The 12,830-nt window shown below is 37.2% G+C and overlaps 2 protein-coding genes across 2 annotated transcripts in view; one reads left to right on the plus strand and one right to left on the minus strand.

The window, feature by feature from the left end:
- Positions 1-7,296: 7,296 nt before the first annotated feature.
- dusp26 (dual specificity phosphatase 26) lies at positions 7,297-12,271 on the minus strand. The gene is made up of 4 exons (XM_005753064.2): positions 12,210-12,271; positions 11,717-11,900; positions 11,106-11,317; positions 7,297-8,060 (listed from the first exon to the last, which is right to left on the minus strand). Exons 2-4 carry the CDS (start codon positions 11,893-11,895, stop codon positions 7,855-7,857), a joined length of 597 nt encoding a protein of 198 aa, XP_005753121.1. The 5' UTR covers positions 11,896-11,900; positions 12,210-12,271; the 3' UTR covers positions 7,297-7,854.
- Positions 12,272-12,349: 78 nt separating this feature from the next.
- The window catches only part of ddx56 (DEAD (Asp-Glu-Ala-Asp) box helicase 56), an 18,976-nt gene continuing 18,495 nt past the window's right edge, over positions 12,350-12,830 (plus strand). Inside the window, exon 1 of the mRNA XM_005753063.2 lies at positions 12,350-12,367. The gene's annotated coding sequence lies outside the window, so the exon portion shown is untranslated. The remainder of the gene's footprint in view (positions 12,368-12,830) is intronic.

A 12,830-nucleotide genomic window follows, 5' to 3' on the forward strand; every position in this document is an offset into this window, starting at 1 on the left:
TATATATATATATATATATATATATATATGCATGCCTCTCCTGTGCCTCTCCTGTGCTTTAACTCAGTAGAACTAAGGATGGTTTGCCAAATTTTGCAAACCATGCTCCTTTTTTTCCAGATACTAATTGACGCATTAAAGCAACATCATCATATCAATCATATCAATCAGAATTCCATATTCTTACAATAATGTTCATACAGTATATTCAGGGTAATAATGATCTGATCCTCTGTTGAATTTGGTTTGCTCACTTACAAAGAAATGAACAGTCTCTAATTTTTATTGTAGTTGCATTTTATGGAGAAACAGAATATCAACCAAAAATCCAGACAACTCCATTACTTAAAAGTTATAAATTGAATAGCATATCATTTAGTGGAATAGGTAAATGATCCCCTATAACCTACAGCCAGAATTCTGGCCTCCACAGATTGGTTATGTGCCCATGTAGCACAAAGACTATATTCAGTCTATCAAACATTACAATTTCTGATCTCAAAGCCTTCAGGAAAAGCTTTGTGAGAAAGTAACGGCTGCTGGTGTGATGGAATAAAAATATAAAATGACTATCAGTCATTCTTGGTCTCCATGTAAGATCTTGCCTTAATAGGTAAGGATGATCATGACCCAAGACTACGATCTGAAGGCAGTTGGGACCACAGTCGCCAAGAACACCATTGATAACACTCTAAACTGTAATGGATTAAAATCTTGCTGAGCCCACACGACCCCCCTGGTCAAGAAAGCACATGTGCAGTTTGCACACTTCTAAATGATTCTGGGAACAGTCAGGTGAAAGTGGGGTGGCTGTAGCTCAGGAGGTAGAGCAGGTCAGCTACTAATTGGAAGGCTGGTGGTTTCATCCCTTGCTGCCCCAGTCTGCATGCTAAGTACCCCAAGCTCATATTAATGTGTGTGAATGCTTAGATAGAAAGCACTTAAAGCATAGAAGACAGTGCTTGTGTGAATGTGGCTTGTTGTATTATGCACTTTGAGTGCTCTAGGAAAGTAGAAAAGTGCTATATAAGAATCAGTCCAAGTCCAGTGGTCATATAGAACTAAAATTGAGCGTTTCAGGGAAGAAAGATGTTGACCCAAAGAATACCATCCCCACAGTCAAGCACGCAGCTGGAAAAATTATGCTTTAAGGCTGTTTTTCTGCTAAGGTTACAGCATGACTTCACTGCATTAAGGAACCAATGGGCAGGCCATGTACTGTAAAATGTTGAACAAGAACATCCTTTCCCAAGCCAGAACACTGAAGGATCGTAGATGGGTCTTCCAGCATGACAAATACCCCAAACATATAGCCAAGACAACAAAGAAGTGGCTAAAAAAAGAAGCATATTAAGGTCAGGAAGTGGCCTAGCCAGTTTTCAGATGTCAGTCCTATAGAAAATCAGTGAAGACAGCTAAAGCTTCAAGTTTCCAAAAACCTAAAGGATTTAGAAAATTTCTGGGCCATAATCACTCCTGAGATGTTTGTGTGGCGGGGTGTTGTCTTTGGCTCTGCCGTAGAGGAGGGATGGTGCAGCGGGGTAAGGGTGTAGAGTCAGGGGAGGCTGGCAGACACAGCAAGGACCTATCATCATAATCATGCATCCACTTTTTCTGCAGTAGCTGAGGAGAGCAGTAGCAAGAAGAGCGAGGGCAAGAAGCACTGCCAAGTGACCAGAAGCTGGAAAGCTGCTCACGCAAGCACAAGATTACAATGCACATTGTAAATGAAGACTCTGTAATTACACTGCCAAGCGTGGGTCACACTTGCTACAATGCACAAACCTGGTGACAACTACAAAAAACATCTCACAACTACATCTACCAATAAGGGCTTCTTTACCAAGTACTAAGTCATGTTTTGCCTGAGGATCAAATACTTATTTCACTCAAACCATAATTTTCATGTTTTTTGGATTTTGGTTGATATTTTTCTCTGTCCATTAAAATGAAATTACTACTACTACAGTTCATTTGTTTTTTAAGTTAGTAAACTTACACATTTAGCAGGGGCTCAAACAATGACTTCCTCCACTATATGTATGTATATATGCACCCTATCTCCTCCTTAAAGGATGGGCCAATCTGAATGAAAAGAGCAATTATTTTAGCATTTATTTATTCTACGTAAATGGAAATTATTTTGATATTTCTAAACAGGACGTTCATTTCATTATCCCCCTTCGAATGCAATGTTACATCTTCCGTTTGCATTTCTTTCACTTATCACTTTTTATGCATATTGCCCTTAAGTTAATGGTCACTAAAAATTGTACCTGCGATGGAATTGGAATGACGGAACTGAAAAAGCACCACAGTCCTTGCAAAAAAACACACATAAAGTGGGTTTTTGCCAGTAGAAGTAATTTTTAATACTGCAAGGCATAGACATTAAGATGGACAACATCACAGCTCCCTATTCTTGTTAGCATAGAGGATATGAGCCTGACTAAAACATATTTTATCAATTGTAGCAAATATGTAGTCAAATTGACTTTTACGCATCACTGTGATATTTTGTCACTGTTTAGTTGCTTGATTCTAAAAAAAGGTATCTGATGACTGAAAGTGACAGGTAGCTCCTTTGAATAAATAAGTAATGTAGACATGTTTTAGCATCTGTTTAGATATTGTACATAAAAACATTGGAGGACTTTTTTAACATTTTTTAATAGTTTCTCTTATGGCTGATACAGCATTTTAGATATACAACAATAAACTACTGTTATCAAGTGAGCTACCATTTGGGTCAGGCACAAGTTGTGGCTACAATACCGGTACTATGGTAATGGCATGCTAGTTACACTCAAAGACATGGGCTAAAAAGGCAGGAAGTGATAATGGGTATTCCATCCATCTTTATATGCTTTCTATAACAGAAAGTTATAGTCTGATGTGGCCATTTGATTATCTATTGAGCCCTAAGCACCCAGTTAAGATGCAATTAATTCCCTATAAAATGCACACAAATTGTCACTGAAAAGTCATGACAGTTGAGTTCAGATTGCTTGTTGTTCTTTTTTGCATTCCAATACTATGGTTCAAAATACAGGTATGTATTTTGTGAAATACACCCTTTCTTGCCAAGAGCAGTGTTGCAGAGTAATAGAATACATGTACCGGCGTTATGTATTTAAAATACAAAATATGAGTAACTGTATTCCATTACAGTTACTGTTTAAAAAAGTGATAATAAGAATACAGTTACTGTGTTGAAATAAATGGATTACACTGCAGTTATTTCCTGTTTCACAGGCTGTCCCGTCTCTAATTTTGGCAATTCCCTGCAAACCCAAACCTGGAAACCCAAACAAAACGCAAAATACGAGTCTCTAATGTAAGCGTCCTGTTAATGTTGGTGGCGTCAGTTACACAATGGACCTGGAACAAGCACAACAGAGCCAGCAGTGCGTGGGCAGGAATGTATTTCTTACTTGGAGATTCTGACAACACTTCATATTTGCCAGCAACCAAGCTGCTGAGAGCAATAGTAATAGCACAGTCTGCTCATTTCCAGATTCTCATTTTTATTCTTCAATCATAATAGATTATACTATTTCTTTTATGCTGGGTGTAGGTGCAGGCACTAAGTTTATCCTCTGTCTGAAGAACAGCCAACTTTCTTTAGATTTGCTGCTCCTTGCAAACAGGTTTGAACACCATATGGGTTGGGAGACTAGAGCTGTGTGCCTGAGATGACCTTATTGGAGATATCTGTACTCACTGAGATAATAAAGAGCTAAGAGTAGAAAAAAGCTGTGTGAAACTGTACAATGTGAAGCCAGAGGTTTTACTTGTAAATAAAAATTACTTGTAAATACACTGGCATCAGTGTATTTACTTTAAACACTTTAAACATGTTTAATATGAAAATCCAATATTTTAACACTAATGCGTCTACATATGCATGTATATATAATGAGCATAGTACACCCTCTTTAATATCCACAGACTGTACAGATCCTCATTTTGGGGGGTTATTTTTATCTCCATTTGCTGAGAGTAACAATGCTCACTTCATTCCCCCTTGTACCTCAACATGGTGATGTTACACAGCACAAATTCTACAAGCCACAAAATATGTGTTTCAAACATAATTCTTGAGGTAATCATTAGTAACACACTGGAAAGTATTTGAAATGCTGGTTAAAAGCACAGAATTGGCTCTTCTAAAGTTTTTTTTTTACAAGCCTCACTTTTAACATCAAGACAAAACAGCAGACTTTACCCGACTTGTGCACGCAGCATGATTACTGTGTATGTTATCCAGGCAGTTGGTAGCTTTTGCAACGGCACATCTGTGGTATTGTCTTTCACTGCATGTCTACTCAAAATGCTTCTTGAGCTAGCATACTACATCTTCACTTCGAGTAGTACTCTGGACAGCTAACAGTCACTGTAAAGTTAAGGTGATACACTGGACTGGGAGATACTTAGAGATAAATTACCCCATAAAAAGGTTTACTTACACAACACCAAATTGTAAGCAACTAATTAATTAAAGATGCAACAATGGCTTGGCCAGGGACCATCTACTTGGAACAGCCTTATGCTATTCAGAGCTCAGAGCCAGCCAGAAGCTGCTCTGAAAAACAAAAACAGTTACAAGAAAAATTATGAAAATTTAAAAAAATGTTAAAGAAAGAGAGGTCAACATAATTTTATCTGGTAAATTTATAAACATACTGGAAATAATGCAACTACCTGATATTTGTTTTGTTATATAAATCCACCTGCTTACTTTTGGTAAGTTAAGATATGTCAGATAACAGTGGGTATATACCAACTCATTTCTGTTAATTATTTGTACCTCTTTTCACTGTTTAAAAAAGAGAAGATCCTGTTATTTAATGCAATTTGGGGGATTTATGAAGTTTAATTATTTATTTTAGTATGAAAATAATATTTTACTTTGAGAAAAGTTGAAAAGTTTGTTTGTATATGCTGTAAGTTATAGTTTTTAGAAAAAAAAAATCAGAATCAGCAAAAAAAGGAACTTGGAAGCAAACAACCAAATTGCAATTGGTGCATTTGCTTTTGTGTTCACAAACAAATAATTACATTTTATATGCTGTAATTACACTGGAATTCTATAAGCTACATAACTTTGCTGGATTAGACCCGGGTTATAGGGCACTTCACAAATGTAAAAGTGACTGGAACCACGGGGGAAAAAATCACAAAGAACATTTTTGGGGGTTGATATAACTTATTTACGCTCTATATTAACTAGAAAATACAACAAGGAACGTGTCTGCTTAGGGTCAGTTGTGATCAGTTTTTAATTACTGACACTCCTGAATCATAACAGTGACCCGTGTATTTTATCCATAAGATTCGGGCTAAAGTTGTGGAACATTTAAAGAAATTACTTTCAACATGATGAGGGAATACATTAAATTGATATGGAGTATCACACAGGCCCTAATGTTGCTGTCACACAAACATTTAAATTTCCTAGCACAAACAATTTTCTTCTGCCAATTTTCATCATGTTTTTTTAACAGGCTGAGGTTTATTTTAATATACGATTCTATTCTACTTTTACATAGTATAAGTTTGGATCATAGTAAAATACCTTTCCTTTCTGCAAAGGACCTCATAACTTCATTAACCACTTTAAAACATCTGCCAGTTTAATTTCAGGCATGAAGTGGATTCACAAATCTTTAAGACTTGCAAATCTATACAAGTATTTTAAACAACAATGCCTGTTTGAATTTTAGGCTTAATGATTTGATTTTTGTAATATCACTCGCACCTTTCACTTTTCTTATCTATTTAAAAATATATTTTGTAATGCAGTTACAGCCACATAATGTTAATTCCAAATAGACAGACAAGAACATGGAGTCTGTTTTAAAATTCTTATCTTCACATAACTTTAAAGCCAAGTACCTTTGTGTTACCTTTGTGTAAATTCCCTCTCATTTTAACAACTGAGAGGGAATTTACACAAAACGTTATAAACCTAACGTTTCTGGACTACCAGGACCAATAAACAGCATTATAAACCTTGTGATCTGAGTAGTTCAGTGTATAGTTCAGTGTGTGGTTGGTTAGCTCAAACTAAGCAGCTGAAGTTTTTTGATATTGTTACTTCTCTCTGGGTTGAGGCAGTTTTGTTTATTTCATTTTGTTGTAATCATTAAAATACTGATATAAAACCATTCTTGAACACATACTTTCTCTTGCTAGAAAGTCAGACAACACTCAGAAAGTATGTCAAGACAACAGTAAACTCACATCTGCAACCTTGGCACAACTCATATACGAACTCTATGTGGAACTATTTCTCTACAAAGACTAGATAACAAAAAAGATTAACATCCTATTCAATATCACAGTGTCTGCTGGGGTTATTTTGTGACTCTTTGCTGGGTTCAGACCCCAGATATGTTAATCAGGTTGGCGATAACCTGCCTCAGGTTGACTATTTTCTTCTGAAATTTAAAAAAGTCAGACAGGAATCTCTGTTAGACGTGTTCTCTACAAGCTTGACTAAAAAGAAAAACAATGGATATGAGTTCGAAACTGCAGAAGCGTCCAAAAACATGTGTAGATGAATCCTGTAAAAGTTTTTGGCATAAATTTTGTGGACATCTGTGGCTGGCAAGATAACTGCAAACATGGTACCATGAATAAACATGTTAGCACTTGTCAACCATAAGAATGATTGTTTCTAGTCCTTTATACTTTTAACGTAGGTGTTTTCCCCTTGTCAGTATAGTCTAAAGCCATAATTGTGCAAAAATTGTTTACCGAGCATCGAAACTAGCTCTCAGATCAATAAATAGAAGCTAAGTTATGGCTACGTCCACACTAATGTGTTTTCGTTTGAAAACGCATAGTTTTCTCTCCGTTTTGGCCTCCCGTCCACACTGAGATGGCATTTTCCCCAAGGAAAAACGCAGCGTTTTGAAAACGCTCTCGAAAATGCATATATTTCAAAACGGAGCTGTCCCGTCGCAGTGTGCACACTCAAAAACGCAGACTTTCTAAAACGATGATGCATTTTTGTCCTGTGATGCATTCATGTGACCAATTAAACAAAGATAGTGGAGGGCATTATACAGCAGTTGTTTTGATTGCTCTCAATTTTGACAGCCCTAAAAAAAGATTAATATCAGTTTGTACATACTCCAGATAGCTTTTCGTCAAATTCTTTAATTCTCACCCACTTTTGCGCATGCGCAGGACTGGAACGTAAGCGTTTTTGGCCGTTTCAATGTGGACGCGGAGCGTTTTCAGACGAAAACGCCGTTTTCAAATCTATCCGGGCTAGTGTGGACGTAGCCTAAATTAACATAATTCAGACAGTGAGGTTACACACCAAACTCCTGTTTCACATCTGACTCAAACCCCGTGCAGCAGTTTCCTCAATTTTGGACTCGCAGTCAACTTTTGAATCCTATAAGTCAAAGGTAAGGTTTTACTACTTAACTTACATAGGTCAACTGATGTTGCTGTAAAATTTCTACCATTATGTGCGTGAATGAATCTGAAAGGCAGAGGTCAGTTACAAATTGAAAAAAACACTTTGAAGGAAATAGTGGAATTATTAATAAAAGTTTCTAATTTTTTAGAATCTTAATGTACCAGTAAACTTTGATCTTAAGGAATATAAAATTATTTGGTGCTGCTGTTTCAGAGTCTACAGAACTACAAAGATTAAACAAACTGAGCAAATTGACTATGAAAATAATGGCATCACTTGATCTGTGGTATCACTGGCTACCATTCAGAGATGCAAAGTCAGAAATTCACAGGTTGCTCCTAGTTTGGTCCCAGAATATCTCCCAGTGTAATGGGCTGCTACCTCAGGTGGAGTGTGTCTTGACAGTATTTTCAGCTCTACGGTGATGTCTTTCGGCTCTCTCTCAGGATGCTGTCCAGGCCATTCAGCTGGCGGAGGAAACCTCGGTTAGGGATGACACCTCTGTGGTCTTTTACTGTCTTGATGGCCTCCACAAGCGTCAGATTTTGTCTGATCATCAAGTAGGCTAGCACCAGAGTAGCTGAGCGGCTCACTCCCACAGTACAGTGGACCAGAACCTTACCTGCACATACCAAAAAACATAATCACAAGTCCACGCAAATTAAACAACCTGCATAGAACTCAGTAGCCATGCACACAAAGAACCCAGCACATACACAAAACTGTTTGCTTTGTATCCACTGTGGCAGAAACATCAGTGTTGTTTTAAAATGCATTTTTTTACTATTTGAAAAATAAAGTTTGTCAACAGTTATTGTTTGCTGTGTAGCAGTGGAAATATCAACAACTGCCACTGGATTACATGAATCTTTAAAACTGGAGGATTCTAAGGCGAGCTCTGAAGCCTCAGCACTCCTGTTCCATTAGTCTTGTACAATATCAATATCTTGTACAAACAAACAAACAAACAAACATAACGAGGCTCAGGAAAGTAAGTGTGCATTGTGATCCAGCAATTATAACTTTGGCCAAAATACAGACATTTCATTCGCCAATAAAAAGTTGCTCAGCCTTCAGCAACACATGTAACTGCACGTATCATGACTGGATGAGTTTCAGGTTTTGCATTTTTTTCTGTATTAGAGTGAAGCCAGTGATAAATCAATACATCCACCCATGTACAGTGGAAATTACAGCTATAGTTAAAATGGCAAACTTAACTTTCAAAAAGTCAACAAATCCTGAAGACAACAAATTATTGATGTGCAGCACACATATCAAATCTTTCATAGTGATTTTGTAATTTATTCAAACTATAAACAGGCAAAATAAATAATAAGTTATGGTGTGTTTTAGCTACAGTGAATTTGTTCCAGCTCGGGTGGAGACTTTAATGAGTAAATACTTTTATAGAGATTCAAGTAGATTTCATTGCAGCACATTTATACTTTTATTTCAGTAAAATGTTATTTTTACTGAATATACATACACTATTGTATTACTTTTATATAAGTAGCAGATTTAGGACACTTCTTCCAAAGCTGTAAAATGCTGATAATCAGCATTTGATCAGAGCATTTGTTCACTGTTTATCAAAACAGTGAAGAATACTTTACTAGTAAACACAGATCTAAGTACCACCAGATTTACATAAGTTGATTTACGTAAAATGATAGAAACAACCTGAACTGTTCAGATCAGACAAATGAGCTACTTATTGTTGTCATATATTGTAAAAAGACAGTCTGTCACATACTCCTCTCTGTCCACTGCTCAGCGGACGTGTAACTTTATCTAGATGACCTATAATACTGGAACCTGAACCCGCAGTGAGTGGAACTCTGCAGCCAGAGGTGTACAGCTGTGTTTCACTGAGTGACCATTTGGCAGCAACATAAGCACTGGAGAGGCTTCCAAATTTAGTTTCCAAATTGTACACAAATACGGTTCAAAACAACGCTGATCATGGCGCCACCTTGCTTTAATGCAGTAACCTGAAATGTCCATTAAAAGTGACCAATCACATTAGAACCCCTCTTCCTTTGGGCTCTGCTCCAAACAGTCAAAATTCAGTTCATTTGCAGGAGCAAGAGTGAGAGTGTGAATCAAAGTTCTGCATGCACAGGTTGTTGAATTTATGCAGAGGAATTTAATTCTAGATTATGTTTTTTCCTGCGTGGAATTTTTGACATAAATAATTCCATAAGATTACAAAATGTTAGGTCAAAATGTTTTGCTTAAGTTTGTTCTGCAATTGGAATTCCCACCATCTCTGGCTCCAAAAACAACATGCCAGTGGCCACAAAACTAACATTACGCCAGATTCCAGAAATCAATGGATGATGTCACAAACTTCCATTATTTTTATACAGTCTGCAAAAGAGACATACAGAACCAGAGTGTGAGCTTGTGGATGTTTGTTTATATTACAATCTTCAGCGTGGTTTTAGGATAGCTGTGCCCCTGATCACTGCTATTAAACACAAATGGTTGCTCCCCTCATCCCAGTGCAAATTACTAGGATAAATTGATGATTTACTAAAGACTATTAGCTACCCTAAAAATATTTATACATATTTTATATAAATGAAAATAGTTTCATGTAATCAGTGTAAACAATATACTAAATATTTGTTCATACTTTAAAGAAAAAGCTAAATGACCAGTTAAGACAAGGGCTGTGCCCCAAATTCCTCTTTTCTTCTTCTTCTTCACTACATTAGACATTTGCATCATTATTTAGACCTGTTGAGCCACACAAGTCTAACTATATAACACAACATTTAAGTGTTTTTGAAGAAGAAACAGCATGTAGTGGGAAAATTTATAAACTAAAAACAGGGCCATTCAAATACAAATGGATGAATCTGCTAAAGCAAGGTTACATTAAGCTTTCCCAGTAGTTATATAAGACCTTTCCTAGATCAAAAAGAGATTCATTTAAAATGTAGAAGATACTACAGTCTGAAAATTTTTTAGGTCTTAGGTCTTTGGGCAAGACACTTCACCCGTTGCCTACTGGTTGTGGTCAGAGAGCCCGGTGGCGCCAGTGTCCGGCAGCCTCCCCTCTGTCAGTGCGCCCCAGGGTGGCTGTGGCTACAATGTAGCTTGCCATCACCAGTGTGTGAATGGGTGGATGACAGATTGTGTAAAGCGCTTTGGGGTCCTTAGGGACTAGAAAAGCGCTATACAAATACAGGCCATTTACCATTTACCATTTAGGTCAAAGAACAGTCTTAGGTCTTAAGTCTTAGGTCAAACAACAAATGTATTTGTTTACTCTAGTAATATAATAACTCATTTTTACTTAAAATTACTTTAGTCAATGTCTATCCATCAGGCCATCAGGGTTATATGGGGTTCAGTCTTGCCCCGGGATCTTTTTTTGATATGCAGAACACAGAGCTTCTAACTGCTAGATGACCTGCTATTTGAAGTGATAATTTTCCCTCATGTTATCAATTAATAATACATTTTTCATAGCCATCTTTCAAAAGAATCAAAGATACCTTGTAAGCAATTAAATAACAAAAAACACAGCATGCAAAAAATAACAATTGGAAGAGCGCATAGATTTAAAAGTCAATAGATCATAAAATTAAAATCAAACACAGTAGAACAGAGAATCTACCCACACAGACCCCCACACACCCAGACTCAGACAAACCTCCACTGGTGAGGGCTTTGTGAATGAACTCAGAAGCAGGATAGAAGTTAACACTCATGTCAAAAGTTGGTGAGTCATGAGCCTCAATGCCATGATAGGTGATGTTCATCCCAGCATAATATTCGGCTCCCCCGCGCCACTTCGTCTGTGCGCAGTTGAGGATATGTGTAATGCCAAGTTTGGCCAATTCTCGTCGATCTGATGCAATGTCCCTGCAGAGGAGAGAAGGTATTTCCAGCTCTAGCAGTTAAACTGTTTTCACTTGACTACATAACTTGTATGATTTATGCTGACATGTAACTCTTATGTGACTCCTAAGCTTATGAATGAGACAAACAGATACTGCTGGGTGATGGAGCTAGATATAGATGTTAGATAAATACGCTTGCTTTAGACTAAACAACTTTCAGCTTATATGGTGGAATGCCAGAATATTACTTCATTAAAATTAGTTCTCATTGGGTGCTCATTACTGACTAGTAGTAATGGGTATTTTTATTTCTAAGTAATACGTTACTAAGAAATTAATACTTTAAGTATTTATTCACTGTTATTAAGACACTCTGAATATTTACTTCTTCTGCCACCGTTTAGAGGTTAGAAACACTCACTGGTCTCCGATATAGAGTCGTGGCCACACTTCGTCTGCATGGTTGCAGGCCGTTTTGCCCGTGTAAAGGAGCCTTTCTAGCTCGGAGACGGTCAGAATCGGGGAGGAACGTTCAGAGTCTTTTCGGCTCGGAGACCTGGAGCTGCTCCGGGACCGAGAGAATCGAGACATGAACGCCATTAAATCTGTGAAAACAGAGATGAAAAGAACGGGTCTTTTATTATTATTATTATCATTATTATTATTATTATTATTAAAGAAATTCACACGCGCGTGCGTTCATAATAAAACGAATAAAATTTAAATATAAACTGGTTGTGTGTTGTAATCCTTACGTTTATTATTTGAATATGACATTTTAATAACAAATGTACCTATAGCTTTATGTAAATAATTCGTAGCATGTTAGTTTACAGTTGCGGATACAAACAAAAGCATGCAGATCATGAATTTTACGTGTTTTTTAAAAACGCGAATACCATATTTGTATTTACCTGTGTTGTTTTATTCCGTGTCTCAGTTATGTGGGGCTAGGTGCTCTGCGGCCATGTTGACTAATTTATTTGTTATGGGAGGATAACTGTGTAGACGAGACAGCTGCTATTGCATTCAGTGGGCATCTTCACCGTCTTCTCAACAAGTCTTCATTGAGGTGCGTGACTCCGAGGACATAGCTCCCGTTATAAAACGAAATTTAACGAAATTTAAAATAATGTGAGCTTACACAGTACAAAGAGCTTCTCCAGTTCTTCTCTGTGGCAATTTATAGTCGGTTGTGTTGAAATAAGCGACTTTCAGCTGCTCCTTTAGTCACATTGGTCACAAGGGGTCGCCACAGCGAGTAAGTCTGCATATTTGATTTGGAAGATTTTTACACCGACTTCTTGACACCATTGTGACTAAAGGAAGCAATTGAAGGTCGTTTATTTCCCGACGCAACCCCAAAAGGATTTGTGAGCACTCCTGGGATCGAAGAGGGATCTTTCAGTTTTTATGCGAATGTTGCTATTGCTAACTGAAATGATGGCTTTAATGGTATTATTTAACATTAATGGATTTTAGTCATTGTGGTGTTTGCTACCATCTGCTGGTCAAATTGGGGTAAAGCATTAAAA

Source organism: Pundamilia nyererei, unplaced genomic scaffold, assembly GCF_000239375.1.
Source record: "Pundamilia nyererei isolate P.nyererei 1_Seehausen unplaced genomic scaffold, PunNye1.0 scaffold00398, whole genome shotgun sequence".
NCBI classification, from domain to species: domain Eukaryota; kingdom Metazoa; phylum Chordata; class Actinopteri; order Cichliformes; family Cichlidae; genus Pundamilia; species Pundamilia nyererei.

What these genes read in the sequence shown, in the direction of transcription:
- dusp26 (XM_005753064.2), bottom strand. Translation starts at nt 11,895, where the DNA reads ATGGCGTTCATGTCTCGATTCTCTCGGTCCCGGAGCAGCTCCAGGTCT. An exon ending in CGACTCTATATCGGAGACCA is followed by an intron (nt 11,318 to 11,716) that starts GTGAGTGTTTCT and finishes TCTCCTCTGCAG; the next exon opens with GGACATTGCATCAGATCGAC. An exon ending in CAAAGCCCTCACCAGTGGAG is followed by an intron (nt 8,061 to 11,105) that starts GTTTGTCTGAGT and finishes TGGTATGTGCAG; the next exon opens with GTAAGGTTCTGGTCCACTGT.